Genomic DNA, 22,400 nt, shown 5'->3' with positions numbered 1-22,400 from the left:
CCCAGGCTGGGCCAGCTTGGAGGGTGAAATGGGTATGGGGTAAGTGGCCTGGCAGCTGCTGCTACTGGGAAGGAGCAGGCTTTGTAAAGCCTGGAGGGGCCCCGTCTGTCTGAGGCATGAGGTCAGACACCCTACCTCACAGGCCCACGGCCGTATTCCCTACAACCCCAAGACCCACATGTGGTCGGCGCAACTGTTCCAGAGCGGCTGTCAGTGTTAGGGCTTCCTTGATGAGAAATGGAGCAGGAGGCTCGGGGAGAGAGCCTCACTCTCCCCCACCTGCTTGGCATCCTTCCCTCTTCTTCCTCGTATAGTGGCTGTGCTCTTGCGGGAATCCTATGAGTTGGCCAAGGCTCTGAGTATGGGCCCTGCTATCAGGAGGTGGAGAATTGCTGCCATTTGCCCATTGGCTTTGCCCTTCCCAGAACTTCCTGCCTTATATCTGAGCCTCTTGTAGCAGATTAGATGTGGCCTCCCAGGAGCAGTCCTGGGTTTAGATTGAGGGCATTCCTTCAACCTCACACATCACAGTTGCTCGTTGTTGCAACGGCCGTCTGCCTGTGCCACTCCCAGAAGCTGGATACAGAGGCCGCAGAGGGTCTGGAGCCTGCTTCCTTCTGGAATCCTGGGATGGGAAACAGTGTTTCCAGAATCCCTTACTGTGGTGTGTGCCTCTCTGAAGAGGAGACTACAGTGTTCCCAGGGTGGCCTTTCGTAGCTGGTGGGAAAGGGGGAGCAGGTTGGGATTTACCGGAGGGTGTCTGTGTGATTATGCCCTATCTGCTTGGGCTCCAGCAGCTGCCCCAGCTCCAAGGCACATTGATGGGGACCCAGACAGGTGGGCATGGCCATCATGCCTTCCAAAGCACAGGTACCCGAGACCAGGCCGTGATGCCCAGGGCCCACATGGAGCTATCTTGCCAATACCAGCCTGGGGCCTCTGGGCACCGCCGTCTGGAGCCCACAGTCGAGTACGCTCTTGTTGCCTCCTCACTCCTGTTTCAGTCACTGCTCTGTAGGCCCAGGGCGACTCAGGTCAGACACCACCCTTGCTCCCTAGGGGTGTGGAGGCTGCAAGGCAGGCTGGGACCTGCTGAACTCAGGAAGCAGGGAGGGAGGAGTCTAGCTCATCTAGCTCATCCTGGCTCCGCTCTCAAAGCACCAGGCGCTTGGATATACATTCCCTCCCTCAGTTCTTACCCCACATCCGTGAGACACGATTTTCCCCATTTTACTGAACAAAAGAAACTGAGCTCAGAAGTTGAGAGTTTTGTGCTCAGTCTCAGAACTGGTTCATGGTGGAGTTGGGGACTTAACCCTTCCCCCCCAGTGTGGTCTGGGGCAGGGAAAGCCCACTGCTCATGAAGCAGCAGCTCACAGCCCTCCAAAGAGGGGCGGTCTCTGGGAAAGGGCGGCTGCCATCCAGCTGTCTGTCTGTGAGGTCGTGGTTCCTTAGTGCGTGAGGGCACCGGGCTGGCGGTCAGAAGACCTGGGAAGTATTCCGAATCTTGCATGTATGTGCTCCGTGGCCTCGGATAGATCCCTCCCTGTCTCCGGGATTCATTTACCCCATCTGTGAACCAAGGAACTTAATGAATCCTGGAGGCCTTGCACCTCCCCATGGTGGTAGTTTTCCAGGTCACCTGGCTCACCCGGGCCACGGGGTTCCATTTCTGTGCTTCTCTCCACCTCCAGAGTGCCCGCTGCCCGCTCCAGGCTGGTTTTGCCTCTCCCGGGATGTTGGGTGCTATTTGCATGTGGGTGTGGAGCCCTCTCCCACATCCAGCCTGTTCGTGCTTTCCTGCTCGGTGCTAACTGGCCTCTACCTTTGTCTCTGTCTCCTCTGCCTCTGCTCTTGGGTAGCTGACGGTAGGGAAAGTGTCCAGTGGAATAGGGGCCGCGGCTGAAGTCCTGATCAATTTGTACATGAATGATCACAGACCTAAGACCCAGGCCACCTCTCCAGACCTGGTAAGGATGCGCACCCCTCAGCCTTCACCCGCAGACACCAGCTCTGACCTCCCAGAGAGGATGGCCTGGCCCACCCAAGGCCCTCTTTTCGTGGACGGGAGGCCTGAGAAGGGGCTGGACCAGAGCCGGGGTTTGAGGGGGCTGCATTTTCTGACAGACGAACCTCACTTGGCTCCCCAAGGGGTCATTTCACAAGGCAGGGTCTCTCTCCTGCTGTCCAGGGCTCCGGAGAGCTCTGTGAAAAGGCCGGGCAGGCCAGCCGTGTAGCCAGGCACCCCTTACCATCAGTGTTGGGCATCCAGTCCGAGTAGCCCTTTTGCACTGGACTGAGAATCCAGTAATGGAGAAACCCTCCTCCCTTCGAATTCTCCCTTCTCCAAACAAGGCTGCCTGCTGCCAATGGCAGCCATCGGACCGTGCAGTTCTGGTTTCCTTTGAGCGCGTCCCCCCTGGAATCCAGAACCCCCCAGGTGCACCGCTGCCTGGCCCTCCTCCTCCTCCTGCCCCCTTGCATTTAGGGATTTGACTGGCAGTCTGGGGGCTAGAGGACACAGCCTCTCCCTTCCCTGCAGTTCTCTGGAACAGTTCTGATGCCACAGGCTTTCCTCACCTGACCTGAGTCACTGCAGGAGGACAAATGTGGAAAACATTCTTTCAGGGACCTCTCTCTAGACCCGGGCAGCCCTTAACCCCCAGGACAGATTCCTGGAGACCGCATCGCCTGGCAGGCATGTTTGTGAGGGCTGCCCGCTCCTGCCCCCAAACCAGAGCAGCCGGCCTTGGGAAGAGACCCTCCCGGGCCTCCCTTGCTGCCTGCCAGCTGGCCAGCATGGGAGCAAAATGGACCGCAGTCCCTGGAGGGTTGGGGTCTTTGTTGGGAGCATTTCCTCCCCCACCTCACCCTTTGCTGCAGAGACATGAGCAGCAGACGGGAGCCCGCGAGGTCCCCGCGATTGAGGTCGGCATTTCCAAGAGCGTCAGCCTCACATTGCAAGACACGGTGTCCGTCCTAACGCACAGTGCTTCTCTCCCGCTGCCCTGTGCTCCTAGGAGTCTATGCGGAAGGTGTTTCCCCTGAACCTGGGCGGCAGCGACACCTGCCACTTCTGTAAGAAGCGCGTGTATGTGATGGAGAGGCTGAGCGCAGAGGGCCACTTCTTCCACCGCGAGTGTTTCCGCTGCAGTGTCTGTGCCTCCACCTTGCGCCTGGCCGCCTACGCCTTCGACAGCGACGAAGGTAACCCCCGGGGGCCCGGGACGGCACTGCTCTGCGGCCTGGGCTTCTGTGCTCTGGAGGCTCCGGGACGCCCAACACTTGCCAAGGAATGTGGCGTCCTCAGGAGAGCTGGTCAGAGAGCCGGGGGATCCTGCTAGAGAGACAGGTCCCCTGTGGGCGGCCTGGGGACACCCGGGAGCCATCCTGCACCATGCGGCACCTGCTGGGTGCCAAGTGCTTTACATATGCGTTCTCAGCCAGTCTCCCCACCTTCCATCCCCCCCCCCCCCCCCCCCACCCCGTGTGGTTGGGGAATCAAACCTGGAAACCTAGTCACGTGCTCGGCACTGCACCTGGCTTGTGGCAAGGGTCCAACAAATGATGGCATATCAATGCTGTGATTTATAAAGTGTGTATTATGGAAGTAATCATAATAGCAACCTCCCCTCTGAGAAGCAGCCTGCCAGAATGTACCATTTATTAGCCGTATCACCCTGGATTTAGGAATCTGGTTACCTCTGGGTCCCTCAGACACTTCATCTGTAAAATGAGGGTAATAATAGTTCTTAGGTCAAAAGTTTGTTGCAAGGTGGTTCACACGAGTTCATTCATGGGAAGCATTCAGAATAGTGTCTGGTATGTTGTGGGTCCTGGAGAAGTTTTCCTTGTTGTTACCATCATTAACTGTCCCTGTTACTACTCTTGTAATGAGTGGTGAACGAAGCAGGCTTTTCTGGCAAGTGCCCAATGGTCCTGGGCTGTGGCCAGGGACCCAGTGTGTGTCTCACCTGGGTCTTTTCCTTCCCATCACTGCTGCCATCTGCTCCAAGCCTTTCCCACTCCCAGGGGGCCCCAGGAAGGACCAGGCACTGGAAACAGTACTGATACTCAAAGCTGTCCGTTTTGCAGTCTTGCAACCAGCCTTGGGAAGGGACTTGGCCTCAGTTTGGTTTGGGGAGTGTCTGAGGGTTTCAGCCCCATCCCCAGCATCCCTGCACCCCTCCCCCCACCTTGCTACAGCCTGCCTCCGAGGCAGCAAAGTGTTCTCATCTCAGTGCTGCTGCTTTAAGACAAGTGATAGAAACTGCTTCCCAAGTTTAAGGTTTCCGAGGCTTGCTCCTATTATTGGTATTTTCTGACCTTGGCTTGTGTCTGCTGCAGCTCTTATTTACAGGAGAAAACCTGTGTGTGCCTGTGTGTGTTTCTTTTACAGGCAAGTTTTTCTGCAAGTCTCATTTCATTCACTGTAAAGCCAACAGTCAGCAGAGGAAGAGACGGGCAGAGTTGAAACAACAAAGAGAGGTATGTTTTGTCTTGAAAGCGCTGCTGAAACAGGGCAGGCCCCTGGACAGGAGCTCATTTGCGAGGGTTCTTCCAAGTTAGGCCAACGTTTCTGGCTTTGGAGGAACTGAGACCCACAGGTAAACACGAGAGTCTGTGCTGTGCAGTGTGGAGGGTCCCTCTTCCTTAGCCTGTTCAGCAGGCCTCTGGGCTTACCCCATTCTAGAGGCCAGCTCCCAGGTGAGCGGCGGTGCCAGCTTCTCCCGAGGAGCTTGGAAGAGCCTTCCCAGGTACTGGGCTGAGACTATATACCCAGCCATGTGAAGACTACAGGGTCCCCCTCCCCCCACCCCTGGCCTGGGTCCCTCGGGACCTCAGAGTGTTCTATGCAGGGATGCCTTCTGTGGAGACTACCTTTCCCTAAGTTTTCCCCCCAGGCTCTCGGATGTCCACGAAGTGACAGCCTGCTACATATTTGGACAGTTTGTGATAGCGCCCCCTTTGGCAGCTCTTAGCAAATACCTTCTCTACCGCCTGATTGGCCACCCACCTCCAGCAAGGACCCACAACTTACAGCCCTGTTCTGATTACACAAGTACTGTAGGCTCAGTTTAGAAAAATGGGGAAATAAATGAACGTATGCAGACAAGGAAAATTAAATCATTCATCACCACCCTGTCCTGAGAAACCCATAACTAACATTTTGTGACATTTCCTTCCAGACTTTTCCCTCTGTGAATGTATCTTAACCTAGCTGGAATCGTATCACTACGCTTTTATATCCTTCTTTTTATATATTCGCAGTATATCAAGAGCCATTCCCCAAACATTAAAAATTCTTCTGAAGCCTCATTTTGGATGCCTGTAAAAGATGGTTGATAATTTATTTAATGAGGTTTATCCTGTGTCATATTTTTACCTTATAATTATTTTTACAACAGGCATCTTTGTATGCATGTCTTTGTCCCTATTTCAAATTATTTACTTAGAATAGATCATGACAGATAGGATTTCTGAGTCAAAGGACATGTGTACATTGTTTTCTTTTAATGTTTATTTTTGAGAGAGAGACAGAGTACGAGTGGAGAGGGCCAGAAAGAGAGGCAGACACAGAATCCAAAGCAGGCTCCGAGCTGTCAGCACGGAGCCCGATGCGGGACTTGAACTCACAAACTGTGAAATCATGACCTGAGCGGACGTCGGACGCTTAACTGACTGGAGCCACCCAGGCGCCCAACAGTTGTTTTTTGTTTTTTTGTTTTTTTGTTTTCAAAGGACACGTGTGTTTTAAGGCACCCAGGTGGCTCAGTCAGTTAAGCGACTGACTCTTGATTTCAGCTCAGGTCAGGTCATGATTTCATGGTTCATGAGATCAAGCCCCAAGTCGGGCTCTGCGCTGACAGTGCAGAGCCTGCTTGGGATTCTCTCTCTCCCTCTCTTTCTGCCCCTCCCCTGCTCGCTCCCTCGCTCTCTCTCAAATAAATAAACCTTTTTTAAAAAGTAAAGAACATGTGTGTTTTGAAGGACTGTGAACCCCTTGGTCACCTCGGCCCCAAGAAAGTGATGCCCGTATTTAGCCCCCCTTCAGCCATGCCTGGGGGCTGAGGTTATTGGCGGGGGAGAGGGGGCTGGTTGCAAAATGCAGGGTCTGCCATCGTCAGTTTGTGTTGGCTCTCTTCGTCTGCTTCATGGGAGGGGTCCTTGGTGAGAATCATGGCCTAAATGCCCTCCCTTTGCTCCCTCTCAGGAGGAGGGAACGTGGAGAGAGCAAGAGGCCCCTCGGCGGGACACTCCTGTGGAAAGTTCTTGCGCGGCCGCTGCCATTGGCACGCCTGAAGGCAGCCCTCCAGGTATCACCAATTCCTTCTTTAGGAAGGCGCTAAGCTGGCCTCTCAGGTTGCCATGGGGCCTGCTTCACATTCCCCAGAGCCTGCTTAACTGGATTCGGGGACTCCTGCGTGCAGCCGGCCTTCATTTCAGGGACAATGCTTACAACTACTGCTACACTTACGAGCTCCTGAGCGTCGGGCTCCCGCTCCTCTGGGTGTTCTCCGAGGTCCTGGCTTCCATGTACCGGGAGTCTGAGGAGTCCCTCGAGACCATCCGCAACTGGGTGCTCAGATGCTTCCCGGTCAAGCTCCACTGAAATGCCAGCCACCCCCGAAGTGCCCTAACATTTCCACCTTAGACGGCAGTGTGTTTGCAGTTAGCAAGGCCCTGGCCAGGAAGCCTAGCATTCTTTAATAACCAGTTCGCTCAAAGCCAAAGAGTTTCCCGCTGGCCACCTGCGCCTGTCTTTGTCAGGGCGAGCATCTGCTCCTGGTGCTGGGGCCAGCACGACATGAAGGATGTTTTTTATAGCTTTGTCCTCCTTTTATACCAAAGCGAGCCACATTTCTAGGTTTACATTTCAATTTTTAACTTTTAATAAGCCAAGAGAAAGCTTTTTTTTTTTTTTTTTTTTTTGCTATGAGTGTCAATTTTTCTAAACACGGTTTGAAGTTTTTAACTGATATTACAAACCCTTTCTACCTTGCAGTCAGCTGCCGTAGTCACTGCCTGCAACATTAACGATTTGGGCTTTTATAGAAGCAGAAGTGAGTATGCTGCCTCCTGACCAGTGCTTTTAGATGTACGTCCCCTAATGCCACTTGTCAACAGGGGACAGTGTTTTGCAACACGAAAGCATGATCAGTTTAGAAGCAAGGAGTAGATCAGAGTGGAATTGAGCCTACGGCCTGCAAAAGCACGTGGCAGTGTGTCGTTGGCTGTTATCTGTCCTCCCGGAGGGTCGGAAAGTGTTTTTGCTGCCTTATTTTGATGTACGATAGGAGCTGAAGGGTTTTTCCCCTCCTACCAAATCACAGCCAAATGCCTTAGAGCCATGGGGTTTCAAGCAGATTGCGACAAACCTCCATCATCCCTTCCCACTAACGAGCACTGCGCGGGAAGCCCCTTGGCCCCTGACCATGCGGAGCTCCATCAAGCTGATGCGATGTCGAAGAGGAGCTATGTCGGTTGGTGGCATTGATGCCTGGGGTCATGACCCCTGGGACTCCCTATCAGGTCCTCAGCCCAGGCTGCAGACTGAGCCAAGGCCACTCAGGGTCTATAATGGTCAGGCTGAGGAAGGAATCTGCCCTCTCCTATCACGTCCTTTGGGACTGAGGGCGTTTGTTAGCACCTCAGGGTATTATTTCTGGGACGCGAGATCTGCCCCATGAGCACTACTTACAGACATCCTGGCTGCTTAGCCGCTCGGCTGCCGTGCATATTTGGTCAAAACAGCCCGAAACCATTTGTTTCCACACTGTCCTAGCAAAGGAATGTGTCTGACCTCCTGTGTCTTGACTAGCAGGGGAGGCTGGGGGTAGAAGCTGTTTGTTGACTGATACAAAGGAAATATGCCCTATTAAGGGCAAACACAGGCATGGGGCCTACCTGTGGTCTTCACTCTGGGCTTCCGGAGGAGGCCTCTGCTCCCCACCCCACCGCCCCCACCCCCCACTCTGCCTGGACATGACCACTGCTGGGTCTAGTGGAACAATGGAGAGGCTGCTGGGAGAGGCCCACCAGCGTGCTCAGGATGTGTACATTTGCCAGGCCGGAGCTGGCTCTGTGCCTTGTTACACTAGAGGTCTCCTCTCGATGAAGTAAGGGCGGAACCTGTCGTGAGCTAGAAGCCAGGGCTCGTGAGTGCTTTGCGATGATAGGTTTCTATACAGCAGGAGGAAGGGGAGAGGCATTTCTACAAACACTTCCCTGAAGTTCTTGGATAACACAGGGGCACGGCTGTGACCAAGTCCACAGGCACTGGCACCTCTGTCCTTGTTGGAACTGTTCTCAGTCTGATGACTCGTGTTGTGTTTTTCCAAATTTTTGCTGGGGTTTTACTATTCCGCGTGGTGGGAGGAACTTTTGCTTCATTCTTTGTTTGATTCCGAAAGGAAATTCTTGAGGTCGTGATGTGAACACATGCGCAGCCGTGTCATTGCTATTGTCTTCGGCTCAGGGTGGGCCGAGATGCTTTGCGGAATGCTCCACGAAGCCCGAGTGAGCATCTCTCAGAGTGTCCTTTACGGCCATGAAGAGACTGGTTTGAATTACTCTGGTGATACAGGGTGTGCCTGTCAGAAACCTGAGATGTTTGTACGTTCTGAGGCTTTGAACCTTCCTGGTGGGCAGCACCGAGACCCATGGTGGATCCCAGGAGGCACATGCCTCTCGGCCTCCCCAGCATATTCGAGAATGAGTATGAGACACTGGAGTAAAACTGGGGCCAAGAGATATGGGGGGGGAGGGGGTTCCCGAGGATGCGCGTAGCCCTGAGTGGAGAGCAGAGGGGCACGGATCCTCTCTTGCAGAGAAAGAGGCGGTCACTACCAGAAAGGTTCACCTGACCAAAGCAAGCAACGATTTGTTCGGGGACGTCCCCTTTTTATTAATGGTTGCCTCATCTTCAATTCCTGTGCCTTTCATGTTATCAGCCTTTTTCCTTTGTCCCCCAGACTAAATTCTCCTTTCTGTCTCTCTCTTTCCAACCTTACACTGTGGCCATCAGTTCGTTTCAGCCTTCCAGTGCTACACCCACTTCTTGGCTGACACACTTCTGCTCTGAGGTGACTGGTTTTCTTGCCGATTTTCAGAGAGTGGTACTAATGCCTAACCCGCTTTCTGCGCCCCGTCCTCCCCGCCGTGGTACTTACTGGTTGTGCTGTGAACGTCTCGCATACTAATGGACTCCTTCCATGGCATGGTGGGTTAACAGCGTGGGGTGGTGCTCCGCTCGGAAGCCATTCTTCATTCTTTTCACCTCTGAGCCGGCTGCGCGGTCTACACCTGGGACATACCCCGCCTCCCTCCGGCTCCCTGTACGGCCTGCATGCGTGCCTTTCCCATTGCGAAGCCACTTACCTCCCTGGGACAGTGACCCCAGCTGTGACACCACACAGCAGAGAGGGCTCTTCACCTTTGAAAAGAACTCTTTTATCTAGCAGCCTCTGAAAAAGTACATGCGTACAAGTGTCCTAAATTGATTCTAGTATAAAGATTATTGATCAAAACCATGGGTGACCCTTTCTGGAAGGATGTTAAAAAAAAAAAAAAAGAAAAGAAAAGAAAAAGAAGGAGAGAAAAAAAAAAAAAAAAAACGCCCCCAGGCTTCATCACAAGCCTGACCCATGCTCTGTGTTTCGAGCACACAATCACAATTTTCCTAGCAAATCCCTTCCCTGCTGCAGCCTGCGCTTCAGACACAAGGGCTTTGCTGTGGCTCCTCTTATTGTCCTTGGCTCAGAAAGCCCCAGATGATGCAGAAGCTTCGCTTAGAGCAATCATTGTCACAGGCCAGGGGTGGCTTTGAGAAATGACTCCGTTCAGCCCAAGCCTGAAGCAGCCCGTGTCCACGCCCCCGGGGCTCTGCTCAAAACACATTTCCCACCCCTCCCCCACCCCTGCCGCCTCATTGCCTGCAGCAGCAGGACATTCGAAGTGCTTTTAAAGAGAAACACCGTGCCAAGTACGGTGGAGCTGTTGTGGGCCAGGCCTCAGGGGCTCAGGCTGCAGGTGGTGTCTGTCCTGCATGCGGCCCCGAGCCACGCTGACCTCTCGGCCTGTCTGCACAGCCCCGCATGCTGCGCTGCTCACCGCATCGGTGCAGATTCCAGCCAGTACGAAGTCATTGCTCTTGTCTTGTCTTCTCTTGCAGAGTCTCCCTCCCTTTATAAAATGTCAACCAGAGGGGGCCCTTCTTCCCTCTCGGCCTTCTCTTTAGCTAGCCACCCCCACCCCCACCCCCACCCCCCATCTCATCGCAGCGCATGTTTGTGACCTTTGGTAGTCATTTACAGTGCCACACGGAACCCTGTATTTTGCACACGGCAAACATTGTTTAGCTTTATTTATGGTATTTGATGCTGTAAATGAAAAATAAATATGGTTCTTTATAAAGCTCATTGTTTCCTCTCTTCTTTGCCGTGGAAGCTGCTCCAACCTCAAACACGGGGCTGGTTTAGGGGGATCCGTCTTCCCTAAACCGCTGGCGGGACCTGCATCTGTGGTGACACGGGACTCTCTGGGGCTGCGCTGGGCACTCTCAAAGGAAATATTACCCAGGGGTAATATTTGGAAAATGTCACCAACGCTCCTGGGCCAGGCTTTGGGGTCTCTTTCTTGAAAGCTCATGGTACTTTTCTGTGCAGATGCTGGGCACAGCTGGGTGAGGGTCGGTGTCACGTCAGCCGTTGGAAACAGACTGTCTTAACAGCTCTTCGCGCCCGTGTCCCCCCATCCACACCATGGACCAGTAGGAGAGCTTTCCTTAGGAAACTTTCTCTAAGTGAGGCTCCTATGTGACAAAGGTCACTCTTGCAAGTCTTATGCTGGCCCGGCCGAGTGAGAGGTGAGAGGTAAGGAGGAAGGAGCAGACACTGGTTTCAGAACAGCAGCGAACATGGCAAGTATGCTTATCCAGATGGAGAGCCGTTTTGTGATCCCAAGAGACCTCCCCTGTCCCGAGAGGCTCAGGTCCCTCAGTGTCTTAGGCTGCAAAGCTCTGCCTGCAGATCCATTCCGAGGACAGAACCCGTGGCAGGCTCTGACCCAATTCCAGGCTGGCCTCCCCGTACGGGAAGGATTCAGAGTCTCACTTGGCTAGGCTGGACCACGCCAAGGAAGTCTGGTCCTCAACCTCCCGAGGTTGGGATGCCAGCCGTCACTAGGCTGGATGTAGGTGGGCTTCTGACGCTGGTATGAGCCTCCACCGAAGGGGCATTTCTGGGGCTCTGGGCCTCTGAGCTCAGCTGCTGGCTCCCAGAACTGCCTTCTGAGCTGCCCAGGGTCATGTACTCTTACCCAGGTGAGATATTCTTTCTCTTCCATGGAAGAAAGGGTGTCAGGGACTCAGGTCAGGAGCTAGGGTGGGCAAGTGACTCATTCCTTTATGTATTCATCCATTCAAGTATTTGTTGAACGCGCATCATACCCTGGACATATTCTAGGTCCTAGGGAGGCGACAGTGAGCCACACAAAGTCCCTGCCCCTCCCTGTATCGTGGATTATATGTATCTCGGTCTCGTGCACTAGATTTGATTTGTTTTATTTGTACATACACTCACTTGTTTACTTAACTATCATTTACTGAGTATCTACGGTGTGCTGGAAATATCACAAGGGGTGAGGTAGACAAAAGTCCTCATTCTCATGGAACTTTACAGTTTTGCCTTTTTTTTTTTTTTTTAACTTAAAGTGGGGTTAAAGCAACATTTTCCAAAGTGTGTCAAGGGAACACTAGTTCCAAGAGGGGCTTTGTGAATCAGGAGCTCCACAGTCACACAGTTTGAGAAATGGTTTATAGCAGTCATGCTGGTCCTCCGAAACCTTGGAGATCCATGAGACTTACTAATATGGTAAAGTGTCTGAGGGGTCCTCCAGTAAAGAAGCTTAATTAACTTTGTTGAAGTGGGCTTTCCCATACCTATTTGTCTGGGATGGGTTTTTTGTTTTGCATGATACATTCTACATACATGTCGGGTAGAATATTCTTAATCCAGAAACACTGGATTAAAGACTTAAAATTTAAAAAAGGTAAAATAATAGAATTAAATGTTAGAATCAAGAATTGATTAGATTGTGGAATAACTTTCTAAGCCTTATTTTGTTATTTTTTTTTATTTTTAATATTTATTTATGAGAGAGAGAGAGAGAGAGAGAGACAGATTGTGAGTGGGGGAGGAACAGAGAGAGGAAGACACAGAACCCGAAGCAGGCTCCAGGCTCTGAGCTGTCAGCACAGAGCCTGACATGGGGCTTGAACTCAACACTGCGAGATCATGACCTGAGCCAAAGTCAGACGCCCAACTGACTGAGCCACCCAGGTACCCCTTAAATTTTAGTTTGGTTTTTTTCTTTTTAATTTTTTAATGGTGACTTTCTAAGCTTTAGAACCTTGAGAAACACGACACAAATTTGACCGTAAACATTTTAAAAACTTAACAGTAAAAATGAAAATATTCAATAGGCAGTCAGACTGAGGGAAAATGTGAATTAGGTGTATAATGAAGGAGTTCATTGCTGTGGCATTTAAAAAGTTGATGCAAAGGAGGTGTTCCCAAGTACCTTGCACAGTGTAGGTGATCAGTTAATATTTGTTGATAAAAGACCAATGATAAATGTGCAAAGGCCATGAATAGACAATTCTCACTCCAGGAAACTTAAAAGGTAAATGCTAAAAAAGAAAGAGCAAGCATTTATAAAAATTACATTCAAAGGAATGTGAATTACCTCGTTCCCACTGAATTACTAAAGAAGAAAGTGGTGTAGATTGTAAGCAAAAAAAATAGTCTTGGGTAAAAAGTAAACGAGGACCGTCTTTTCTAGAAAGCAATATGGCAACAATTATTAAGATCCATAAAAGAACTCTGACCTTTTGGCGCAGTAATCCTACCCCAGGGAATTTATCCTAAAGAAATGATCCAGCCAAAGAAACCAATCTCCCTGTAACCTGAATATTAAGTAGAGCAAGTGGGTCAGGCAGAGTGGGTGGGCTGTTCTCCTTTATTTCTGTGAACTCATTCACTTTTACAGCTTTTTCTTTAATCCCTTAAATAAGTAAAAGAAGTGACTGCTGCTTTTACTGCTCCAGGGCCAGCTGTTATTGATTGCGCGTTTCCTCCCTGCTGGGCTTGGGGCCAAGCAGCTCCTGGGCAGTCCCTCATTAGCTCTTCACCTCCTTGTGGCCACCTTGAAGGTAACCTTGACATTAAAGGAGCTCTCTGATGCTGGCAGGTGAGCTACAGCAACATCTCCAACTGTGAAGGAACAGAGAGTCACCAGGCCCCGGCCAGGAATTAGATGCTGCTCTCAGGGGATCCTTGGCCCTTGGGGAGGTCCTGGAGCTGGCCAAAGACCCAGCCTTGACTCCAGCGCTTTGTATGGACTAGTGGTATCGGGCAAGCCCCTCCTGTGAACCGATGCCCCTGGCTTAGGGTTTTGTGGCGGCAGAATCGGTGAACACGCCCAACAGGGCTCTCAGGGCAGCAAGAACTCTCTGGCTGAGTTCTAGATAAGCACCGTCCTGATTTTGCGCAGCAGGGAAGGCCCGAGGGAGACTTTCTTGAGCATTCTGTATCAGCTGGAGCTCAGAGTGTGCCGGACGGGGCATCTTTAGGTTGGAGATTCAACAGAGGTCTCCACTCACCCTGGGCAGCACCCTCTATTTTTCTCCCGTGCTCTGATCTCCCAGCCTCCTTGAAGGCAACTGGTCACCTCCCTCAGACAACCCAGCCTCTGCTCTGGAGCCCCCTTCTTTCCCCTGCCACCTGCCAGCAAGACTGTGGTTTGGCTTAGTGAATTCCTGAGTCTCCGCAAAAAGGGAGCTGGGCTCTAGCCTGGCTCTGGCTGCCTCCTTGACATCTCTGCTTAGATTCTACCAAGAGTCTCCAACCTAAATATCCACCTCCCGCTCATAATCTTCCCCTGAACAGACTTTACCCTTGGCCTTCAGTCTCTGGGCACAGCAATTCCATCTTTCCCCTTGCTTAGCTCAAAGGCTTGGAATCATTCTTGATGGCTCTTTCACTTGGCCTCACATCCAGCCAGAATCTGTCCCCTTGTCGACATCCCCATGCTACCTCCCCAGCCTCAGCCACTGTTCTCTCTTCTGGAGTTACTGCAGTGGCCTCCAACACGGCCTCCTGGGTTCTGCTCAACCTATTTTCAACACAATCCTAGAGTAATCCTTCCAGAGCTTAGATCTGTCCTCTGCTCAGAACTTTCCAGCGGCTTCCCAGCTCACTCAGAGCAAAAACCAGTACATGTAATGGACTCAGATGGCTCTGGATGGTCTGGCCCCTGTTTTCTGACCGCTCCTCCTGCTCTCTCTCGTATACTGTGTCCCAGCCACACTGGCCTCCTTGAACACCAGGCACGTTCTGTCTTAGAGCATTTGCACTGGCTGTTCCCTCTGCCCAGAACACCCTTTAGTATCTGTACAGCTGACCCCACCCTTCGTTTAGCTCTTTGTTCCCTTGTCTCCCTCCCAGGGAGGTCTCTCATTAATACTGCAATCCATACCCCCAGCTGACCTGATCCCCCCCTCCCCCACTTACTAGTCGGGTGTTCACAGAAATGATCACCCATGACCATATCATGTAATTCACTTACTGATTATGGTTATTGCCGATAGATCCTTCCTTGCCAGAACAGAAGCTCCTGGAGGGCAGAGATCTCTGTCTCTTTCGGATACTCCTATAATTCCCACTGGTAGAACAGTGCTTGATGCATACTGGACCCTTGATAAGTTTTTGCGGAACAGATAAAAGCCCTACCTTCTGGGCTGGACCTCAGACCGCAGAGTCTGCTGCTGTCTTGGGCTTGAGAAGGTCTTGCTGGCATCGATTCATGGCTCAGAATGACATGTGACATTGTGTGTTCTGCTGTGTCCACAGAGCCCTTTGATTGGGAGAGGGGAGGTTCAACTTGCATTCTTGCCTTTCGGGGGGGGGGGGGGGGGGGTGGTAATCTTCACACAGCATCTCTCGCAGAACTGGGTGACCGGTGGGAGCCAGTGTGAGTTTGGCAGCAGAAAGCGGCTCCAGCGAGATCCCCTTGGGTGTCAAGGCCCAGGCCACGGAGCCACACACATCGTCTCCCTCTCCTGGCATTCTGATACAGGAATCGAGGTGGCAGGTCTGAGACAAGAGGTGGGGTAGGGAAGGCTCAGCCCCCGCGCCTGGCATGTGGTTTGCTCAACGTGCCTTTGACCTCCTGAGTCGAGTCATCCTGCAAGTGTCTCTCATTGAGACCACAAGAGGGCAGGCAGCAGGGGGACCAAGGAAGAGGGGTAACCCCCCCTCACACACACCTCACCCAGACAAAGAAGCCAACTTCTCAACCTTGGGGGACCTAGCAGTGCCAGAAGATCAGTTCTCACTCCTCCCATTCCCACCCGCATGAGGCCCAGCCAGGCCTGGCACGTCCCTGGGGCTGTGAGGACTTCATCCGGGCCTGGCAGCCATGCCTGCCATTCCCATCTGCCCTGAGGTGAGCTGTGGCGCACCGGGATGGCCTGCCACCCGGCCATGGGGCGTGTGCAGGACGGAAGGCCTGTGGGCCCCAAGGCTGTTTCCCTTCCTGCGTCCCTGGGTTGCTGTTAGGGTTCCTACCCAGAAACTTAGAGTTCTCCGCCCCCAACGTCATTCAGAGAAACTTGCATGTAGGGTACTGGCCGTGCCCAAAGTTGGAGGCGCAGAGCTGGCCTGACACGGCACCCATCGTGGCGTGAGGAGGAGGAAGAAGAGAATGGAGGTCTGAGGACTAAGGCCCTAAATCTGCTGCTATTAGCAAAAGAAAAGGAGAAAAAGCTGGCTGTGTGGGGGCCCGCTGATCTGCTGGGAAGTTACCACGGGCCCCCTCCCCTCCTGGTCCTGATGGAGGAGACCCTGCTGCTCACACCAGGTTCCGGGTCTGTCCGTAGGCGGCACTCCCCTGCTATCTGACCTCGTGTGCAGGCAAGAGGGCCCCACCACCGGGGCAGGTCGGCTCTGCTGAGCCGTGAGGATGGAACCCACAGCTGGGGAGTCCTGAGCCCTCCCCCTAGCTGGCTTTTAGTTTACTCGGGCTGGTCTCTGCACAGAGGCTGCTCCCAAGGCCAGGCGGGGCCCTTTGAGTAGTGCTCCCCACCCTGGTTGAGGGCAGCAGAGCGTGGGCCTGTGAGTACACACGTCTGCGCACAAACAGCCTTAGACACTTGGCCTGGGGATGCCTGGCCAGAGTACGGGAGGGCGGGACAGCCACGCCCGAGGCCCAGGGCTCACCATCAGTTTTGCCATTCCCTGAAGACCCTTGGGAACTGGCATTCCTGGGAGTCTACCCTGAGGTGTCACTCTCAGAAGCCTGGATGGCAGCTGTACCGTCTTTAGGCACCTGTGCCTTTATCCTTGAAGGGTACATGCACTGTGAGGGACCCTGGTACTGGCATAGACAACTGTGCCATCCCCTGGCAGTGAGTGGAGGGAAAGCCTGACACAAGCCCCTTCCCAAGCCCCTCCCCCATCCTGCTGGGGGCTTGTCAGTGTCCCCTCAGTCGTCGCTGTCCACCTTACGCGATGGTGGGGAGACCGCTCTATGCTTAGTGTCCTGGACATTTGCCTGTTTGCTCTGAGACGTCCTCCCCGCCCTTCCCCTGCTCTGCTCTGTAGTGAACAGGTGGAATCCCTGCAAACTACATTTCCCAGGCTCCCTGGCAACTGGCTTCCTGTTAGGCCTGACCATTGGGTGCACTAGTGGGAAGGTGGAGGGCGGGATGAAGGGAGAGGCCAGGGTATTTCTCCAATTCTCTGCATCCCGGGCAGTGACTGTGTCTTCCCCGCGGTACTTACTACTGCCTGGCGGCCCTGGCCTTTGGACTCACCGTCTCCTCCCACCGCCCCGTCAGCAGGTGGCTTCCTGCTATTGCTCGTCTCTGGGTTGTCTCCTGATCTGCCCTTGGCTTTCCGGCTCATCCGACACCATCGTCATTAGTTTCCTGTAGTAACTTTCCTCTGTTGAACTTTCTGGCTTGAGTTCTATTTTCCTGACTGGATCCTGATAAACTTAGTTGCGTTGCTCTTTTTAAACTTGGTTCTTCAGAGAGAACAGTGCGCAAGACAGCAGAGGGAGTCTTGCCAAGCCCCGAGCCAGAAGTAGCTCTGGCAGTTAGGGGCTGTGTGACTTTGGACAAAGAGGATAACGCCTGTGAGCCTCAGTTTCCTAATCTGTAAAATGGACTTAATAACAATACACAGGAGAACATGTTGCTTTGCTATCTCCCTGGGTTCTGGGGGAGCGTGGAAGGGTCTCCAGTCTTGGGGAGAAAACGGGAACAATTTCAGCAGCAGAACCAAGGGTCCTCACCCTGACACTGTAGCTGGGGTCTGGCCAGATAAAGGCCTTGGGACTTGGCTGCTGGGGGTGGTGTGTGAGGACAGACACAGCTTGGCTCTGCTGCTGGAGTGTCCTCTATCACCAGGCAGCAGGTGTCTGGCTGGAGCACTGGGAGGAGACTGAAGTGCTCAGCTCTGAGCAGAGCTGCTTTCCTCCAAGAGGCCAGGCGCAGTTGCTCTGGGAGCTGGTGGATCATTCTCACCCCCCACCCTGTGCACCTCCTTCCTTGGCAGCCTCCAGCCCCCCCGGAGTCCTGGATTCTCCCTATGGGAATACAGAACTTCAGGCAAAACGTACGACAAGTTGCAGACAGGCCTGGGGGAGGCAGCAGGTGGGCACAGCTGGACCCTCACCTGGGGCTGGCCACTGACACAGCCGTTGCGTGTCCCCGTGGCGACTGATCCAGCTGACTCACTGGGGGGCCCTGGCTGAGTTCTTTTCTGGGTGCCACATTCTTGCCCTCATGCAGTGAAGGTGACAGCACCATCCTTGCAAGTCGTCAGGATGTTAGAGATGATGGGTGTTGATAATGGCACTCAATATAAGTTGGTGTTACTTTCGTTGTTGCCTTCCATTGCTGATGACTTCCATTGCTGGTACCAGGATGGCTCGAGCTAGGACTACTGGTGTGTGCATGCAGATGGGTGTTGTCAGGGAATGAGAGAGGGGTCTAGAAGTAGAAGCTTGAGTGAAGCAGTCTCCTCCTGGGCATAGCACTGAACCCCAGAGACCCAGCTGGAGCCTTTGGCCCAGGCCTTGGAGGGCAGAAGGAGGGGAAGAGTATGTCCACCTTTGGGGCTTTTTACCTGGATAAGGTGGTAATCAGAGGAATCTCCAGCTTCCTTTTTTTCAAAATCCTCACCTCCCAGTGCCCCCAGCCCCTCCACTGTTATCTGGACTCTGTGGTGAGAGATGCTAGCCCTGCTGTCCTGAGGGCTCATCAGTCAGCCATGTCCCCAGCCCTCTAGAAGCTCAGGGAGCTAGCCTAAGGCCTTACGCCGTTCCACCCCTCAGCCCTGCTGGCCAGGCCAAAACTCTCTAGAAGGAGGAAGGAGAAAAGCAGACCCCCGGAGCGTTCCTTGTAGGTCTGGGCTGGTCCCCCAGGTGATGTTACCACAGCCTGGCACAGCTTGCCTCCACTGCCTGCAGCTACCTGATCCCCCCAGGCTGCTCTCAGCCACCTCACTCCCCTCTTTTCTGGCTGCGCATGCTCAGCCTTTCGTTCTCCCCCAGGTTATCATAGCCCCTTTCCTAGTCTCCCTCTCCCCTCCTGTTGGGTCCTCCAGTCCACCTTCCACTCAGTAATTAGAGCGATCTTTCTCTGAGGCCAGTCTGGTGATACCAGTCAGCTTCCGACCCTTCAATGGTTGCTCTTGGAATGAAATCTGCTCTTCACTTTGCCATTCAGGGCCCTTTCTGGTTCAGTGTCCATGCAGTCATTCCCACTGGCTTCTTTTATATACTCTCCTGCCCTCCAGCCAAACAGGGTTATTTTCTGTTCCCACGCAGATGGCAATACTTTCCCACATTGCTTTTGTTCACAGACGTCCATCCCATGGAGCACCACCTCTCTCTTCTCTGATCAGAACCGACTTGTCCTTAACCCAGCAAAATGGTGCCTTAAACCCAGTGTTTATTGTACGGAAGTCCGATCTCCCTCCCCTTCCACCTTGTCCCGCCTTGCTCTCAGACCGTCTACCTGGTAATGCAACTATGTATGAATATGCCTTATCTCCCCTGTGGGACAGGAAAAGAACCTTGAAGGCAGAGAGAGCGTGGCCGATTGGCTTCCAAACCCCGAGCACAGGTCTGGATCAGAGGTGGCCAAGCAGCACCCGTTGACTACGTATAGTCAACCACAATATTTGTGGTTCTGGCTCTGGCACATGCACCTCTACTCAGATAGAAACCAGGTAGACAGTCAGGTCTCTGCTACGGTAATTCTGCGTAACAAGACTTCCAAATCTCAAGGGCTTGTAACATCTATCTTTCCCGCTCACAGGTCTGTGGGTTGGCTGAGTGGCTCTGCTTCAGGCTGCAGGTTTAAGGGTGGCCTGAGCTCCCATGGGATTGGTCGGGCCAGGCTCCAGGCTCGTTCCGCGTGCCCACAGCCAGGGACCTAAGCCGAAGGGGCAGCGGCCATCTGGGACAAACTCTTCTCATGGCAAACTAGCAAGAATGTGAGTGGGCTAGCCAAACAGCAAGGCCATTTGAAGCCACTGCTCACGTCACATCTGCTCCTTTGCACTGGCCAAAGCAAGTGTCCCAGCCAAGCCTCATGTCAGTTGGACAGGGAAGCACACCTACCTGCCCTAGTAGGAAGGGCCGCAAAATCACAGGACAAAGCATGGCTCTGTTGTGGGGAAGGGGAAAAAAACTGGGAACATACTCCAGCCCAAACTCCCAGAATAAAGGTCACGCACATTGGCGTCCATGGTTCTGTTCTGCTCACAGCCATGCAGACTAGTCCCTGTCCTCTGATGAAATACATGACCATGTGCCGGTGTCTTAGCCTCTCTGTGCACCTGCTTTTTTTTTCAGCAGCAAAATGGGGATAATAATACTTGTCTTAGAGGGCTCTGTGAAGTTTAATAGACTTGATACATGTTAAACACTTAAATAGTTCTCCATAAAAGTGCTCAGTAAAAGTAAGCTGCCTCTATTATTACTGCTGCTACTACGATACAGCCAAGCATCCAATTTCACCCCTACTCCCCCCGTGCCTCCCATCCATGGCCACACCTGTGCAGAGGTGTGCCCATGTGTGTGCACAGGCAAGCGTGTCCATATGCAAGGAGTGGCCAACTGACAACCCACTGACCGCATCTGCCTGCACACGTGTTTTTGATTGGCCTATATAATATTTCAAAACATAAAAATAAAAAATGTGTTGAGTTATCTTCACAGATGGTAAACACAGTTATGGAGTAGCTCACCTCTCCCAGGTGGAGGCATGAAGAACCTAGCACTTAGGGGTTGGATGCAGCCAGGGAGGCAGTGAGAGAACGTGTCCCCAGAGCAGGGAGGGGTGAGGGCGGCAGCGGCTGCAGGAGGACCCCAAAGCCTTGTGAATTGGACTTAGCACTAAGGAGGGCATGGGGGGACTTTGAAGCAGTTTGGGAAGTGGCAGAGGCATGGGCAGGATTACAGGGATTGAGAAGCTGGGTGATAGTAGGTGAACAAGTGGAGAAGCGAGTGTAGCCAATTCTCCCAAGATTGGCTGGAAAGGGAGAAGAGGAAGAAGAGTTGGCAAGGGGGGGGCGGGCATGGGAATTGGGTTAAAAATAGTTTTCTTAAAATGGGAGAGGCTCCGGCACATGCAAATACTGATGGAAAAGGTCCAATCGAGACAGAAGTCTGGGACACAGGGAAGAGAAGGTAATGACCGCTGGAGGGGGTGGGCGGGGAGGAAGCCAAGTGCAAGTGCGGTGTCGGCCTTAGAAAGGAGAAAGCACACCTGCCCCACTGAGACCAGAGAAGGGGTTTCCCAGCTAGTTCATGGCCAAGATGGAGCTGGGCCTCAGGCTGCCTGTTTTGGTCATTGGTTCACTGATCATTCAACAGGTATTCATCGAGCATCTACTCCTTACCAGCTACAATTCTGGCAAGAAACCAAACAGACAAAGATCACTGCCTATATTCTAGTCATGAGAGAGAGATCATAAAGCAAAATGAATGAGAAAGTTGTAGAGATCATTAGAAGGTGAGACGTGTCGCCAATAAAAATAAAGAGGAATGGAGAACGCTCAGGGTATGTTTGCAGTTAAAATAGGATGACAGGGTAGGCCTCATGGAGAAGGTGCCATCTGACCAAAGACTTGAAGCAGTAAGTGAGCGAGCCTTGCAGGAAGCTGTCCAGGGACAGCATCTCCTGGGAAGAGGCAAGATCGGTGCAAGGGGCCAAGATGGGGGGACATGGTCAGAGCAGAGACGGTGGGGCAGTAGTGGGAGGTGAGGTCACAGGGTCCACTGGAGGGTATTGAACAGGGGAGCATGATCTTATATTTAACAGTGAGTTGGGTGGCTGTTTTAAGAAAACTGAAGGGGGTGCATGGTGAGAGGGAAAGTGGGGAGACCTGCAGAGGCTGTTTCTATAATCCAGGCAAGAGATAATGGTGGCTAGGGCCAGGGTGGTAGCAGAGGAGGTGGTGATGGATGACTGGATTCCTGACATATTTTGAAGGTAGAGCCAACCGGATTCACTGATAGCTTGAGTGAAGAATGAAAGAACAAGAGACGTCAAGGATGCCACGAAAACATTTGACTTGAGCAGCTGGAAGGCCAAGGTTGCCATCTACCGAGATGGGGAGGGCTGTGGGGGAAAGCAGGACTGGGGAGCAGTGGGGATGAAGAGCTCCACTTGGACATGAGCTTGATGTGTCTGCTAGACATCCACTTGGAGGTGCCAAGTAAGCAGTGGGATATATAAGTCTAGATTCAGGGGAGATGACTAGGCTGGAAATATAAATGGAGGTATGAGTCATTGTTATCTGGGGTTATTTGAACCCAGGAGACCAGATGAGATTATCACTGGCATGAGTGTAGGTAAAAGAAGAGATTCAAAAACAGCCCTGGAGCCTTCCAGTATCCCCCAGGTCAGGGGGAAAAGGTGGAACGAGCACAGAAACAAGGAGAGAAGGAGACAGCCAGTGAGGGGAAGGGAACGAGGCTGTGCTATCCTGAAAGTTGAGAGGAGAGCTGCTTCTAGAAGGAGGGAATGATTTGCTGCGTCAAATGCTGCTGATATGTCAAGACAAGAATTAAGAAGTTGCCACTGGGATCAGCAGCATGTTGGACACTGTGATTTTGACAATAGTAGTTCAGAGGCTGGTGGGCCCTTCAAACATTTCAGGACCCTCCTGTGGGATTAAGCGAGATAGATATGTGCATTCATGCCCTATACACAAAGGTGTGCTCTAAATGCCAGGGCACCTGCTGGGCTAAGTGGTGGGAATCCCACGATGGTACAGAGGACAAGAAGGTCAGTCTTGGAGTGTCCAAGTAGACGTAA

The 22,400-nt window shown here is 52.7% G+C and overlaps 1 protein-coding gene across 15 annotated transcripts in view; it reads left to right on the top strand.

Moving 5' to 3' along the window:
- MICAL2 (microtubule associated monooxygenase, calponin and LIM domain containing 2) overlaps positions 1-22,400 on the top strand; it is a 224,413-nt gene that overhangs the window by 132,538 nt on the left and 69,475 nt on the right. For 8 of the 15 annotated variants that reach the window (XM_040456850.1, XM_040456852.1, XM_040456851.1 and 5 more), the window contains 4 exons: positions 1,864-1,971; positions 3,022-3,208; positions 4,401-4,489; positions 6,216-6,318. In XM_040456850.1, the coding sequence (XP_040312784.1) occupies positions 1,864-1,971; positions 3,022-3,208; positions 4,401-4,489; positions 6,216-6,318 (487 nt within the window). Of the gene's footprint in view, positions 1-1,863; positions 1,972-3,021; positions 3,209-4,400; positions 4,490-6,215; positions 6,319-9,029; positions 10,423-22,400 lie in introns of those variants that run through there. The other 7 variants (XM_040456858.1, XM_040456857.1, XM_040456855.1 and 4 more) reach the window with 3 other exon arrangements.

The sequence above is a fragment of the Herpailurus yagouaroundi genome, unplaced genomic scaffold (genome assembly GCF_014898765.1).
Source record: "Herpailurus yagouaroundi ecotype Mexico unplaced genomic scaffold, PumYag 218, whole genome shotgun sequence".
Taxonomy (NCBI): Eukaryota; Metazoa; Chordata; class Mammalia; order Carnivora; family Felidae; genus Herpailurus; species Herpailurus yagouaroundi.
This window is presented reverse-complemented; position numbering and strand designations above follow the sequence as displayed.